Source organism: Girardinichthys multiradiatus, chromosome 18 (genome assembly GCF_021462225.1).
Source record: "Girardinichthys multiradiatus isolate DD_20200921_A chromosome 18, DD_fGirMul_XY1, whole genome shotgun sequence".
Classification (NCBI taxonomy): domain Eukaryota; kingdom Metazoa; phylum Chordata; class Actinopteri; order Cyprinodontiformes; family Goodeidae; genus Girardinichthys; species Girardinichthys multiradiatus.
The window spans coordinates 39,338,367-39,354,935 of record NC_061810.1 but is presented as its reverse complement, the minus strand read 5'-3'; the positions used below and the strand labels follow the sequence as shown (position 1 = coordinate 39,354,935).

The window sequence follows — 16,569 nt, the reverse complement described above, 5'->3', positions numbered from 1 at the left end:
TTAGCTAAAATAAAGTACCATACAATTAAACAAAGTTAACTCAAAGTGTAATATGACACTGTAACATTAAAACAACTAAGGTAAAACTATTATAGGATATAGCAACTTATTGAGATAAATTGATATACTTTCAATAAGTTTAGCCATTGGACACATGTTCCATATGAATTCAAAGAAATGAAATCCAAATTCAAATTGGATTTTATAAATACATGGTTTTCAATAGTTTTGTTATTATACACTATGAAACCCACTCGCTGTCCATCTTCAGGATGTGTTGTTCATAATTTGTGCCTCAGAACATAAACAGTTCTGAAACCCATTAAACATTACTTTGACTGAAAAATCGACTCCCTCCTACATCCTACAATGGCTGCAAATGGATAATTTAAAATCTATTACAGTTAAAGTTAACAGAAAACACGAGACTATTTTAACCTAATGTGCGAAAAACAACCAATTTAAAAACACTTGCTCTACATCACTCAATTTAAAGGCTCCTATTGAATTTATTTGGGGTAAATTTCCACCATGGTAATCTATGTTTACTCTTTTACACTCGGTGGAAATGAAAGGGGGGTTATAAGATCCCCCGATAACTTTCCTGGTTCCTTATTTTATTTTACTGACACAACCAGTGCTCCCCTCTCTTTCTCCTTCTGTTTCTCTCTGATATAGAGTTTGCTTGTGCCGTAGTCTCTTGTGAATGTACACATTTGTCAGCATGTCTAAGTTGGAGCTTCATCAGCCTGAGGATTTGTGTGACTCCACGTCCGTTTATCTGCTATGTAGCAATTATTGGGCATGATATCTGCTTACTCAAGCACTTATTAATACTCACCTTACAAACATAATGTTCTCCACCCATCCTGTTCTCTCTTGTCATATGAATGGCATTCCTGGAATTTCACTGGTAGATTTGTCAGGGAGGCAAAATGCTTATGATCTTGAAATCTGGCAAGGGAGACCAGGAAGAGATATGTTTTTTAAATTTGCACATATAGTTGGGTTTCTTTGAATTTTTGAAAGAATGAATTGTCTCTTTAAATAACTCATAAATTAAACTTTGTAGTAGAGACGCACGGAGAAATCTTTAGATTAACCAGACCTTTTTTCCAGTTTCTACTGTGCAGAGAAGAATGAAAGTTGATATTTTTAGGGATCAGTAAAGTTTTTAATAATCAAATCAGAGGAAGCACAAAAGCTTTAAGAAACTATATAAGCTGTTCATTCAGAATCCTACAACAGAGGGCCAGTTGTGCTAAATTTAAAAATGCTATAGATAGTTTAAAATGTAAAATACTTTTGTCTTTGTTTCAAATGGGAATCCTTTCTCAGACAGTGCAAGCCTGTGCTCCTAACGTAATTAATTAATAAGTGTTTAAGGCTGGAAGACTTGAAAAAAAAATGTTCTGTTATTTATTTATACTTTTTAAAAGGGAAAAAGCATCTTTACTGCGTAGGGTTTACAATAGATAAATATAATTATTTAATAATTTTAGTTTCCATTAAGTTAAGCAAAAGGATTCAAGCTAAACATTACTGATTTTCTTTCATCTTGAAAACGTCTAACTGTATGATCAAATAAAACTTAGTTTGTATAATATAATTAAAACATCTATTTACTCATATCCCTTTTTGTGTCACAAGTAAATATAATTGTTTATCTTCAAAAAGAGCCAGAATAACTGCAAATGTATATCAACAAGACACTAAAGAAGTAGTTTATATTCCCAGTAGTTTGGTGAAATATTCCTTTGGCTAACATCATCCAAGTATGTGCAGCGATTAGCTCTGAGGGAAAGCCACCACGTCTGTGTGACATAATGTACTGAATGTGGAAAATCAAAACCCTGCTCTAACTTTCTAGTCTTTGTTTGAACTATACACAAATCTAAGTTTAAAGTTTGAAATTATGGTTTCATTAAAACATTCTGCAGCTCTGTTTTAAGTGGATCTTGCCAGATTCCTAGAAAACTCAAACTCTAGATCTCAGATATAAAACTGTCATAATGGCCTTTGCAGCTTTTCGTGTCATCTGCTGTCTAAACTGCCATTTGAGTCCATGTGTTTTCCTGTTTTAGCACCCTTCCCCTGATATCCAGTAATTCTTCTGACTTACAAAAAAATAGAAAACCTGCATGCAGCGAAGGACACACTGCAGCTTGTTAGCTGTCTGTACCTCCTGTACTTCAAGGGTGAGCTGTGTCAACATAAAAAAAAATCATGGCCTCCAATATATATATATATATATATACTCAAAACATTAAACCATAAAGTAGATTTTATTATATTTTAACTGGATTTTTAAATTAAATTTATAATTAATGCATGTCAAATTGACTCCACTGAAAGTTTATATTTCATTTTTGATTTAGTAATTTATATTTTGAGACCTGCATTTATTGCTCTGTTTAATAATTTAAAAAGGAAAATGCTTCCAACTTAATGTATTTGACTGTCAAATCAAGATAGTTCTGAATTTTTCTCTTTGTCCAATCTAGTTTTTATACACATTGCTTCCTTCTCTTCAGAGTAACAAATTTCTTGCATCTGTTGTTCGCTAAACACACAGTATTCCTTGTTTAGCGGAATGCAAAAGAATTATTATCTGGTGAACTACAACATTTGATGGATTTTATGTAGATTTGATTTAATATACCAATGCAAAGCAGTACATAATGGTGTAGTGGATGAGAAAGGAAAGAATCATGACATGGATGCTGTGAGGGACTCTTTTTCTTATGCAGGGACTGGTCAGTGTTAATAGGAATATGGATGGTGGTAAAAACAGAAGAATCCTGGGGAAACCCCCCCCCCCCCCCCCCCCCCCCAAAAAAAACAACTGTGTGAAGCTACAAAGGACAATGAAGACTTTACCAAGCATTTCCTCATGTCTTTGTGCCTTTTTTCCCCACCAGTGAGGACAGTTACACTGTGATAGACTACGCCCTGAGGGATCAGATCCAAGTAGGCACCAGTCAGCCCAAGGATGTCCACCTATCACCGATGAAAAGTCCCACCAGCATGCTGGGCTCATGGCAGGTCGGGACAAACCATCTCTTCTGGCTGTGTTTCCGTAGCAACCACTCCAGTGAAAAGGTGCGGATGATCCTCGGGACGGAGCTGCAGTGAGTGCCTTGCTTTGTTTCCTATTTTCTTCTTAATTAAGTCGTTTGTTCCGCTTGCATTACAGTTACATATTTACAACCCATGGCCTTGAGCACCAATGAATAATTTTTGCCTGTGGCAAAATGCCACTCTTGCATGTTTATACTTGGTTAAGACTCACATGGTTTGGTTTGATATGCTGGCTATTAGGTTAGACAGCAGAGTGAATCTGAGTTCTTTAATATTTTGAATGGATTTCTGTGGGGAACAAGCTCAGTTCAGACTTTTGCTCCACTATGTGCCACAGTGTGCCTTTTAACTTGAATTAAACAAATACATTTCTCTCTCTTTTTTTAGCTCCCCTATTTGTGCATCTGTTCTGAAAACAAATGTAATATGTTGTCTCTCCTGTGAATTAGGACTTTATATCTGTCATAGTTTTATACAGTCAAACTGTAAAAACATTTTTACCATAAAGTTTATTGTCATCTGTTTTCAAGTAATGTAGACTAAAGTTAGCAACTCCCTTTTAAATTACCAAAATGAGCAGCCAACAGACCTAAAAACAGCTGCAGTCTATAAACTGTTAGCTATAGTTAAGTGAGCCCTCTGTGACTTCATCTCTCCTCATTTAGCAATTAGAGTGTAAAGTGAGGATGTTCAGATTACATAACCCAAACAAAGCAAAGGGATCTGCTATACATCAGCCTTCATATTCGTTCACATGCACGGATGCACAAACACATTGCTGTAATCATCTGTAGTGCTTCGTAGCTTTGCTAAAGAGTGTTTTCAGAGGCACGAGGCCTGTTTTTCCTCGCTCTTATGTAGCTGGAGAACCTCCCTTAATGTTCTGATGCTGTGATTTTCCACTATAGACAGAGTTCTGTGAGAAGAAATTTATAGCGAAGAAGATTTAAAATGTGTCTAACACTTCTTTTTTGTTTTTAAATTGAACAGCCCAAATAATGTTGAATCTTTTAACTCTACGGCGGGCTGATGCCGGTGCCTCTTTCATCGGGCGAGAGGCAGGGTACACCCTGGGCAGGTTGCCATTTCATCACAGGGTAACAAAGAGAGAGACAGGACAAACAATAACTGCAACAATTTGTTAACATACTCATACTCAAAGGTTATTTAGAGAGAACAATTGACTTAACATGCTATTTCTGGACTATGAGAGAAAGGCCAGAGAAATGTAATGCATACAGGGAGGAGAAACCTGCAAGCTCCAAGGAACCTATGCCTTCTTTCTACAGGGCAACAGTCCTAAAACCTGCGCCACCTTGTAGCCCCCCATTATTATTAGTATTATTATCATTATTATTATTATTATTGCTGTTGTTGTCATCCCAGTTGAAGGATATCAAGATATTGAAAGCTACCATTAAACTAAACCTTAGGTACATATAATATTTTCACAGTTTTTCTATACTTTGCTGCATAAACTATCCATTTTAAATGACACTATTTTCAATGAATCTTTCTTGCATATATTGCAGTCGTTAGTTTTTAGAAGACATTAAATTTGACTCCACAGAAAATATGAAACAAGACAGGTATTGACTTGTGTCGGGGACATCACCTAAATATAATCTTCCTGCCCAGTTGTCCTCCCTGCTGCATGAGTCTTTGTGGAAAACCCAGAGCCCCCCTCCTTTGGTGGTGTTTAGAACAGTTGGCTACAAATGTAGTGGTGTGTGTCGCGCAGCCCTTTACTCACTGAAATCCTGAATGAGCCGAGAAGAACCAGTGGAGAGACCTGGCAACTGTCTAGTGTTATAGTGGTAACTAGGCTTTGTTTAAGCTGTTGTTTAGCAACAGACTTAAACTAAGCTGGCTGTTTCCCACGACTGTGCCCCCACCCACTTTCTGCTCCTTTACTTCTCCTGATCCTTCATCACATAGCCCAGAGTCTCTGTGCCTGTTCTTTTACAAAGAGGACTCTGTGAGCTCTTTGTTGTTGACAACCATGCCGTCGTCCAAGTTTAGTAAGAATCGCACAACATGAAGTCTTGTCTCAGCAGACTGTTTGGGACAAATAAAGCAGGCTGAACAATAAAGCTATAGGACAAAAAGGTTAAAAAAAATATATATAAAGTTTAATTTGAAGATCTTCCAGTTTTTTTTTTGTCCCCAATACTAATCCAGGCCAATACTGAGTACACCAGCCTCTCCATTTCCTTTGTCCTGACAGCTAGAGATATTTCATCCCAAATGGTGGTTCTGCAGGATAGCATCTGCTCCAACATGGCGTTAACCAGATGAAATAAGCTACTGTAATGTTCTGACAACACATCACATAAAATGAGTAGCTTATAGCTTTAGTAATTTCTAAAGATATATTTGACCAGATACACAGAGCCACAGTCTTCAGTAAACTCATGTCTTGGTCCTGCAGCTAATGTTTTTAAGCTGAGCAGTTTATTGAAGTCTTAGGTTAATGCAAGCAAATTTAGTCTGTGTTTTAATATGACTTTATTTTTTTTAATCTGCTGCTGGTGCCCCTTACACCTTTCACAGATGAAGAATGACAAACTGCTTTACATTTAACAACAGTGGTTCATTTATCATATACCAGTTTAAATAGAATTATTTATTTTTTTATTCATATAGTAATTCTGTTATTTTCCTGTCACACATATAGCACTGGCGAGAATAAATCCTGTTATGCCTAAAATTATTCACAGCCCTTGCGAATCTAAGTTTAAAATAATCCTTTATAATTACCAACATATTTCTTCTGACTGGAAATAATATTACGGTTTTGGAGCAGCCTGGCCAGAGTCTCGACTTGAATATGATAGAGCATCAGTGAAGGGAGCCAAAGAGGCCTTCAAACACCAAAGGTCTGGAGCTCATCACCTAAAATTAATCCTGAAAATATCGGTGGAAACCCACAAAAAGTTGTTTAGCAATTGTAAGAAGGTTTTGATTGGTGTAATGCCACTGAAGATTTTTTTCATTAATTAATGAGAGAGATATACATAATTTCAATGCTATTTTTTTTATAAAAGGGAAATCTATTTTTTTTTTTTTTTATTATTTGGTATTCCTTTTACAATGTTTTATTATCTTCTGAGAGATTCCTGTGTTTCATATAAGAAACACAATTATTGGTTTAACATAAACAATTTAAAATCAAAATTTAACAGGGTATGAATAATTTTGAGATGTAGAAGTTAATTTAAGATTCTGTTTTCAATGTTTTTATTTGCTCAATTTTGCTTAACCTTGAGCCCCAATGGCAGACACTTTGTACATAATACTTTAGAGCGTATTTTCTGAAAAAATGAGAAAATGGATTTCATGGGTTTTACGTCCAGTAAAGTAATTATTCAAATTAAAAATTTTCAGCTGAAGTGATTTAAAATGATTGGGTCCTTATCCTGTCAATGTATCTGACCGGTCAAAACAGACTGGTGATGGATTTGTAAGAAACCTCGTATATATATAATATAATAATGTTAAACTGTTGAGGCATGTGGTAAACAGATTGTCATATTATGGCACAGTGGAGTGATAAATTAAGAAGAAACGGAATTAATTCACAAATCTAAAGCAGTCTTTTCGATCACCGCTGAGTACTGGAGTCTTGAAAAGGCTGTTTAACTGCAGCAGTCTGGTTAAGGCTAGAGGGCAAAGTCTGTGTGGGATTTCTCTTTAATGAGTGCAAACTTTTCTATCTACTTGCTTGGAAAAGAAATGTTTCTTATCTTAATATTTATATGTCCATATTTATCAGTTCAATGCTGACTTTAAGTCCAGGAAATGTCAGGAGTTCCAGAGTGAAATTCCTTACATTTTGACTTTAGGCGAGTCTGTTTTTCTTTTGGAAACGATACTGTAGAAATGAACCTGTTTCTTTTTCCCTCATCTGGTGGTTGTTGCTTTCATTTTCACTTACTGACATTAAGCGTGTTGTCCTACCCGTGTCGGTGAATCTTTGTTCAGTGTCTCAGAAGCAGATATATATTAGGGTGATGTTTGATCTTGACATTGTAGCTGTGCATCAGGAATTCCAGCTGTTTGGAGATGGTTCAGAGGGCTCTGTGTGAACTTCTAGTCACTCCCCTTTTTTGTCTTCTTCTTTTTCTGTTTTTGCATGCTAGGATGCTTTCCTCATAACCTTGTTGCTGTGTCCAGTGTTCAGAATCAGTGAATAGTACTCATCTATTAGTGGAACAGAGCAGCTACAGTAGTCTGCAGGAAAACAGAAGTGTTAGTCAGATATTCAGCTGTAACAGAAAGCAGCCCAGATTATATAACGGCTCTGACCAGAGAAGGGAGTCTGTGCTTCTGTTCCACACACTGGATACTTTTTTTTTGGTTTTTTTTTTCTCCCCGTCTGCTCTGTCTGGTTTTGTTTATGTGATAATGGGAAAGTTGTTGATGGGAATTGTTATGTGGAAGTTGCAGATGGGAATTGTTCCTTCTGCCTGGGAATTTCCCTGACAGCAGATGCCATGTGTTTGTCAGAGCAGTAAGTAAAGTAGTGAATGCTCTCTTATATCTTCTCTTTTTTGTGACACATTTTTCTAGATAATGAAACAAATGTTTATTTCAAACAAAAATAACCCGAGTTAATACAAAATGCACGTTTTTCAAATTATGACTTCATTTATTAAAAGAAAACAGCTATCCAAACCATTCTGGCCCTATATGAAGTAATCCCAGACATCACACTAACACTACCATGTTTGACTGTATGATGTTTTTCTCTGAAAAGCTGTTAGTTTTGCACCACATTGAATAAAATCAAATCCTAGCCCAGGATCCTTCTGCATGGAGTTTATTGTGTCTCCTTGTGCACGCATGGATTTTCTCAAGCACCCCGGCTTCCTCCCATAGTTCAAAAACAGACTGTTAGGTTAATTGGTTTCTCTCAATTGCCATTAGGTAGGAGTGTGTGCATGCATGGTTGTTTGTGTGTCTCTGTATTGACCTGTGAAGGACTGGTGACCGGTCCAGGGTGTACCCCGTCTGGGTATGGCAAGTTGAATTGTTGCCAAAATATGGTTAATCACAGTTCATACAATTTTAAAGGGGATTATTTTCTTTTTCAAATAGCCCCCATATAGATTTAAATAACTTATTTCCCTTTTTATAGATTAAATCATTATTTGAAAACTGCTTTTTGGGGATCTGTAGGGGCATATACTTTTCACAGCACTGTAGCAATACGTGGAAAGCTCAAGCAACAGAGGCATTTGGCTGAGAGTAAGCAAGCTCACTGGATAAAAAGTGAGTTATAAGAAGACATATAGATGAAGACCCAAAGGTCTGGGTGGTGATTTTTAAGTAATCAGACAAAGAAAGGAAGAGACTGTTATCATTCTTTATCCACTTGTGTGAAAGACGTTTCACAATCCACCGGCAAGACTCTTCTTTTCAAAGGTGAAACACGAACCTTTCACTATGGTTTTATGAATTCCTTTCTTCTGCAGGATGAATGGTCAAAGCCAGAGGAAGTCTTACTACAATGGATAGACTGATTCTGCTCTGGCTTTTAGTCCATGAGAGGGAAAGAGGAGCAAGCACCTGCTATCCATGCTCATACCTCACCAGTCTAAATACGCCTCACATATGTCTCCTCTGCTGATGCCTGCACTTACATTTGTTGGTTATTTCAGCTGTTTTGTGTGAGACGTCGACCTGTCATGACTTTTATTTTACATACACATACATCTAACTGTTGGCATGCAGGCCCAGCTGTCAAATAAAATAAACAGCTGTCTTAGCCACAAAGAAGCTCTTTATAAACTTTATAAACAGTCAGGCACAGTGATTTCTATGAAGGTTGCCTTGTAATTTTTTTTTTTTTTTTACCAAATTTGATTTAAAGGGATAGTTTGGGATTCTTTAAGGGTGGTTCTGTGAAGTTATTATCGGTAACAGTTTCTTTACCTGTAAGAGACAGATGTCATTTTGCAGAAAAGTGAAGACATTCTCATAATGGTAGAAGTCTAACACTTAATCAGCTGATTTTAGCAAATTAAAAAAACTCAAAACAAAAAACAGATATTACACAAGATATTTGTGTAATATCTGTTTTTCTTTTGTCATTCACAGCCAGAAATATTTACATACAGCCATATTGATCTTTCTTGCAAACAAAGAAAATATTGAAGTAGCCGTTAATCAGCCAGCTGACCAGCAGCGCCCAACAACAGCAGCAGGTGTGGGAGGGGTACAACTTTGTTAATCTATGCTCTTTCACTTAAACACTTTCTCTGGCCTCTCATAAAAAAAGACATAGTGTGTAACAGTATGATGGAGGATTTTAGCAGTTTAAAACTGTGGCTTTTAAAACTCTCTGTTTAATACTGGTCATCGGCTAATGTCTATTTCAGACACAAGAATAGTTCAGGTTACCTTTAATCAGTTCCTGATGTAATCACTTTACACTTACAAAGCAAAAGTAAGCAAACCTCCAATAATTTGGAGAAAAAGACATGATGTAATAATCTTTTATCTCATTTATGTCTGATTTAAAATAAAAAAGCAAATACCAATTTTCCTACTGGACTCTGACCCAAAACTGAAGTGTTTTTGGGTGAACAGTAACAGAAAATAGGTCCTAAAGGTGCAATGTAAATCCAAAGGTTACACTGTACTGTTATGATTATTGCTGTGTTGGCAGATTGTTGGCCAGCTCAAATGAGGTTATTTGAAGATCTGCGCTTATAAAAGTCTCTCAGGTGATACAGTTTTGTTTGTTTGTTACTGAGGTATGACAGTGCTGTATTTTACTGCCTGTGTGACCTGAAAATTATCACACGATGGGAATGCAATAATGAGGTCTGACTCATTGGTGCCATCCGGTAGTGTCCATTTGAGGTGCATCAGGGACAAGCCACACAGCTACCTTTACACAATTGTCCATGTTTGCAGGCCACTAATGCGGAGTCATTGAGGGCCCCCATGAACCCCCTCAGTTTAATTTTCCAACCCTCCCTGTGCCTCTTTATCACTCCCTTCATCTCTCTCTCTCTTACTCGGTCTGATTTCTTTAGAGCAGGTGAGATGATATCTGGTTTCACAGAATCCGACCTATGCAACTCCACCTACTTGGTTTCCCACACAAGAGACAGGAAGAAAGCAAAAGCAGGTCTCTCTTCTACTGAGAATCAGCCCTTTGTGCTCGTTTTTTCTTGGTACTCTCTCAATGACGACGGATAGAAAGGAGGGAGGGATGGAAAACTTGCCAAGGAACAAACATACGTTGTCATCAAAAATCTACAAAGCTGTAAAACATATGTAGTCATATCAAAAACAAAGGTCTGGTAGGCAACAGTGCATCACCTACAACCGGGTGAAGTTTTGAAGTTAATTCTTTCAACTGCCAAAGTTTTATAGAAATGTTTATTTGTTTTTTTAGGAATGAACGTGCACGGTGGATCAGTGCTCTGGGCCAGAATGACAATGATAAGAGAAGACATGACAGAACCAGTAAGCTGCCACAAACCCCTCTCTTTGAGCTTATTGCACCACCTTGTGGCTTTTTATTTTATTTATTTTTTTAGCAAAACCAGTTAAATCTGGAAACAACTTAAGGCGATGTTTTGTTTTTCCTTTCCAGATGTTATCCAGGTTGAGGTGATAAGAACGTACACAGTGAAGCAGCCAGATGAGCTATCTCTACAGGTAGCAGATGTGGTGTTGGTCTCCCAACAAGTGGATGGTATGATGTGTTTCACTTTCTCACATTTACCCTGTAGCTCCTCTAACATTTTTTTTTTTTTTTTACACGCTCATCTCAACAACTCACAATATCATTAAAACGTCTATTTATTTCGATGCTTCAAATCAAAGTGAAGCTCATTTATAATATAATTACACACAGAGTGAAATATTTTCGGCCTTTTTTCCTGCTCATTTTGATAGTTATTGCTTCCAGCCAATAAAAACTTTTCAGAAAAGCAAAAATGACACAAACCTAGAAAACAATTATTAGATAAATGTTGTGGTGTGGTCTACACAGTCATGGGGAAAGACTGTTGACTTCAGTACTAAACACAGTGGACCATGATGAAATGGCTCCCCAAGGCATAACTGAGTATGAAAACGTTACACTGGAACTCAGCTGCGCCTCTCCATTCTTGCTCCTAACTCTGGGACCATGATTTGCAAATTAATTGTCAAGTTTACCTTTTCAATCTGGAAACATGACTTTAAACCAATGAGCAAAGATCATGTGCCTTTTCTCCTTAGCCCAGATAAGACCATGGTAACATTTTGAAAAAGGAGCCCAACCAGTATTGGGCTCCATCATCAAAACTGATATAAATAAATCCTGAAATTATATCGAGTGTGACAAATCTATGTAATAAACAAATTTGACCTTTTAAATTAAATTACTGAAATTAACTTTTCAATGACGTTCTGATTTACTGAGCTGCACCTCTATTCCTCCTCTTCAATTCGCTCTCCTCTTCCTTTTAGTACCTATCTCTCTTTCAATGGACCCGATGTGTTTAAAGTTTCCCCATCTACTCAAAAGCCTGGAAGTTAATTGCTGTTTTGGTGACCATAGCAACAGACTTTCCTGTCAAAGAATGGACAACATCAAAAACAAATATGCTACATAAATAAAGGCATGATGTGCCACGCCAGTCATTGTAATGTGAACATGGTTTGACCCCTCAGGCTGGTACGAAGGCGAGCGGCTGCGCGACGGAGAGAGTGGGTGGTTTCCTGCCGAGTGCGCCGAAAAGATCACATGCCAGGCCACCATCGAGCGCAACATGCAGAGAATGGATCGGCTGCAGGGGCTGGAGACCAACGTGTGATGAGACCATAAGCCACAGGACAGATGTTTTTTTGTTTTTTTTTTTCGGGGGGGGGGGGGGTTTCTCCATGCTGACAAAGACCTTCTGACCGAACTTCTTAAACACTAATGTGTTCAGCAACAGCATCGGTTACAGATTTATTATTCAGGATTTACTTAACACTGAACACCTGTCTGAGTTTCAGACTGATCGAGAAACCCCCAACAGACACGTCGTTGGAACGTCAGATTTACGTTTACGCTCAGGGAAAAATTCCCTCGTTTGATGCATGAGCTTCTTTTGCTTTAATTACTTCCTCGTTTTGTTGTTATTGTAAATAAGCTTTGCATGTGTACATATGTAGAACAGTAACACTTTTTTTTTTCTTCCTTAAATACAGATTTATTTTGGAAGAAAAAATACTGAGCATTATTTTAACTAGTCTCTGTTAATAAACGTTTGATTGCTATCTGACTTGTATTCTGAGTGGTCGTTTACGGCAGACTGTTAGATTAGAGGAAACTATTTAACTTTTCCACTGCCATGTTACCAAGGGGCTGATGTTAAATCAGGTGCTCTTGTAAATTTTAAATACACTATGCAGAAGAAGTTAGGGATATCTGGATGAGGATGAACTTAAAATGTATTATAACCTTTACAGGTGTACCCAAAGTGACCTTCGCTAAACCTCTGAATGCACATGTCTACCTGTTCAATGTTTCAGTATTTTTTGCACAATTTACTGTTCTCTAACAAGGAGCTTGATGGCAAAATTCACAAAAAAGATGTTTGATTCAATACATTTCCTGGTTCAATCAAAATTGGTATTGAATCAGTCCTCCTCATCATGCTGTTAACATTTTGGCATCACTGGTCAAAGACGCCACCTAAAAATGGATCAACAGTACCTTGCCATTGTGAGGCTGCAAACATGATGTTCTCAGACTAAAGTGGCCACTGAGCTTACCAGATGATGAATGCAACTCAACTCCAGGCACATTTAAGGGAGGTGAGAGGCATCCAAGTATCACATCAAACATGTCAGAGCATGGTCTGCGTGCTAGGTGCCTGCATGGATACCTGATCACACCACCAGGCACAATCATCTTGCATGGGCCAGGGAGCATTTACGCTGAATGAGGGATCAGTGGGTCTCAGTGCTGTTCTCTGATGAAAGTCGACTGAGGTTGACCAGAAGTGATGGCCGCCAACAGTGTTGGGGATGTCAAGGAGAGCAGTAAAGGCATATATTTAAAGAACTTAATTACGGTTCAATTTTTTTTAGATAGTTATTACTTGACATCAATAATAAATAATTAATATGGAAATCACATGGCCTACCCCATTATAGGGAAGACTTCTGAGATGATGGCAGATGGTCACTGACATCCTCCAGAGAGGGTAAGCCACAAAAGATCACCGCTAAAGCAACCGGCAGTTCAAAGTGCCGTATGCAAGCAAATGAATGGAAAGTATGAAGGATAAAGTGTGGTAGAAAAATGTACACAAGTAACAGAAATAACTGCTGGACTAAGAGGATTGTAAAGCAAATTCCATACAACAGCTTGTGAGATTCACAAGCTGTGAACTGCAACTGGAGTCTGAGCTTCGAAAACCAGTGCAGAAGGAGGTATCAAAGAAATGGGCTACAACATATGCATTCCTTGCGTTAAGCCACTCCTGAACCACTAATGTCAAAAGCATCTTTCTATAGAGATAAAGCCAAGTCTATACGGCAATGTCGAGAAGAAGATTTAAGACAACACAGGCCACCAATGCAAACGAGCTAAAGACCACAGGCAGATCACCTCCATGTCATGCCAGAAGACATAATTGCTTATGAAGCCAGCTGCAATGATGCAGGAACTTAAGCAAAATAAGCCTCAACCAATAATTGAGATTATAGTACATGAAGATACTGGTCAGCTGGTAAACATTTCTGAGCCAAGGACTTGAAAAAGCTCAACAAGCTAATAAAGAACACTGGCTCTGTTCTGGGGACTCCTCTGGAGATCACTGTTGAAAAGAAGGATTCTTCATAAATGAAGGACATTATGGAGAATCCTGAGCATCCTCTTCATGAGACCGTCATTCAACAACAGAGTATCTTCAGTCAGAGGCTTCTTCAGATCTGCTGTAAGACAGACTGCTACAGGAGATCCCTTCTGCCCACGGCCATCGGCATCTACAACGGCTCTTTGAAGAAACCTGTATATGAGCTACAACAACATTTAATTTCCCTTTGGGATGAATAAATTGTTAAAATAATGTAACTTTTTGATATTTTATTTATGGAGATGCAATTTCTCCATTTAAAGGACAGTTATGATATCCAGTCATGCAGAGATTATTTCAAGGTAACGTTTTTTCAAATTTCAGTCCCATAAGATGGTATAAGCTGCACTGAGTGATTATAAGTAGCCTCTTTATTGCACAAGCAGTTGTGTGGCATTACTGGGAAAAAAGGTGAAATGTTAAATGTACAAATTAAACAAAACAGGATACATAAAGAGAGGTTTGTCCTTGAAGAATACTGAATGGTCAAAAGAGACAGAAAAGCAGGACTCATTCCAGTAAAGAACATTTTCATTTTTTCAGCACTCTATCATTCTGTGTTTGGCCTTCAGCAGCATCTAGGGAGCACTAAAGTTTAAACCAAGTAGAAGCATCAGGGAGGCCAGCTGTCTATCATAAATATTCCAACAAACTCATGTGTGAAGGTGCAGACAGCCATGGTAGAGGCTCTTCTCTTCATTGCCAGCCAAATGTCGGGCCACTTTTAATCATCGTTGTCGTCGTCCTCGTTGAAGTAAACGTGCTTCCCTCTCAGAGCAGACGTCCACGTCCTGTCATCATCCTTGCTGCTGGCTGCAGGCCTTTCCTGGGTGGTAATAAGGTCTATGATGGCTGTGATGACAGCACAGTCTTTGGACTGGCGGTTATTCCAGTCCACAGGAGCCGGGTTACTGATTTTCTCTTGTAACAGTGAATCCAGCTCTTTCTTCAAACTCTACAGAACACAAAGTAGAAACTAATAAAAAAAACAAACGATCCATTGTGGTAATGTGAGCATCTGGTGTCGACTCCATTTACCTTAACGAGATGAGCAGTGCGTGCCGGGGATCTGAAGACAATCCACCGGTCGACTGCAATGGTCTCTTGGTCCTCGTCTTTCTGGATGGTGATGTCTCCTCCGAAGAAAAGCAGCGAGAATGGAGACACCTCAGTGCAGTCGTACAGGAAGATCTAAAGAGATAAGGTGACATTGCATGGACACAACGATGGCATTATTATAACAGATTAATGCGTTTAGCAACGGGAAGCGGCTTCATTATGACATGCTGAGTCCGACAGCTATTCTGCAGTGTAGGCTGAAAGTGTCGCATTAGTGAAGAGAAGTTGTGCCAGTGTGAAATGTGTTTTGGTGCCTCTGGTGTGAGGAGAAATGTCATTCAACCCCATCTGTGAATCTCCCTAATGTGTTACACTCTTTCTATCCATTTCACTGCCTAACTGACAGCTGATTATGTAAAGTAGTCTGCTCAGTAAGACCCAAAATATGGAACTGAACACTTTGAATACTAAGGGTAATAATTCAGAGGGATGTGTCAATGACCAACCTTTACCTAAATAACACTTTTGTCTCAATTAAGAAAACCACAAAAATGAAATGAAATATATTATTTTAGAATAATGATAATGAATGCTAAACGATAAATCAAGTTTTTTCTTAAGATCACTATATTAAATACTAATCAATTTAAATAATACTGGCTGAAATAATCATAAATATGATGTCTGCCTTAATCCCCAAAATGCTGCTTGTCTTTACCTCCAATTAATTCATCTTTATTTTCCATACAGTGCTGGTATAATTTAAAACCTCTGTGAATCTGAAAAAGATTTAGATTATATAAAAACCTGTGAACTTGTTTTTAAAATTCAATAATATTGCTTATTGTGTCATAATTCCACCCTATATCAAAGCCCAAATGTTATGTGATAGGTTCATTTTAATCAACGTGGGGCAAATTCAGAGTACTTTGGTTAAAAGAAAACCCCCCAGGTCCTTTTCAGCACAAACATTCAGATGGTAAATAAAAAAAGAGAGGTCAAACAAAACCTATCTGTGCTCTAAAGGTCTCAAACACAACCTGAAAATTAAGGGTCAACCCAAAGGTGGGGAGATAAGGAGCCGGCAAACCTGCATTTACTCCATAAATCTGTGATGTAATGGATTACCTCGGACAAGTGCGTCAGAGAAGATCAAGTCTAACGTCATCACCCATTTTCCTTCCTTTTTTTTTTCCATTCTGCTGCTCTACTCTTCTACTTCCTTCTCTCTTAGTGAGCAAATAACCTTGGCAATCTCACACTGTCTGAATACCTCACTCTATTAACGCAGATGTGCAGTATTGTGCGAGAAGTAACAAAAATACTTAAATGTGGCAAAAAACAAAGGTAAAATACAGCAAAGGATGTTTTCTTCATCAACACTGAGGCAGAATAGCCAGATACAAAGGTAGAGGATGCAATCAAAGCAGCCATGAGATGTGTTTTTTTTTTTTTTATTATGCAGAATCGGGACACTGACGTAAGGCGACAGCTCAGAGAAAACAAAGACAGATAGATGGAGAGAAAAACAACAGTCTGAGGAGAGATTTACTTAAAAAAAAGAAAGAAAGAA

The 16,569-nt window shown here is 37.9% G+C and overlaps 2 protein-coding genes across 2 annotated transcripts in view; one reads left to right on the top strand and one right to left on the bottom strand.

Moving 5' to 3' along the window:
* The window catches only part of LOC124883778 (rho guanine nucleotide exchange factor 26-like), a 32,596-nt gene extending 20,652 nt beyond the window's left edge, over positions 1–11,944 (top strand). The window contains exons 12-15 of the mRNA XM_047391104.1: positions 2,922–3,131; positions 10,493–10,563; positions 10,694–10,795; positions 11,761–11,944. Coding sequence (XP_047247060.1) covers positions 2,922–3,131; positions 10,493–10,563; positions 10,694–10,795; positions 11,761–11,903 — 526 coding nt within the window. The 3' untranslated portion in view covers positions 11,904–11,944. The remainder of the gene's footprint in view (positions 1–2,921; positions 3,132–10,492; positions 10,564–10,693; positions 10,796–11,760) is intronic.
* Positions 11,945–14,152: 2,208 nt separating this feature from the next.
* Positions 14,153–16,569, bottom strand: part of dhx36 (DEAH (Asp-Glu-Ala-His) box polypeptide 36) — a 42,244-nt gene continuing 39,827 nt past the window's right edge. The window contains exons 25-26 of the mRNA XM_047391103.1: positions 14,976–15,128; positions 14,153–14,892 (exon numbers count right to left, since the gene is read on the bottom strand). Coding sequence (XP_047247059.1) covers positions 14,662–14,892; positions 14,976–15,128 — 384 coding nt within the window. The 3' untranslated portion in view covers positions 14,153–14,661. The remainder of the gene's footprint in view (positions 14,893–14,975; positions 15,129–16,569) is intronic.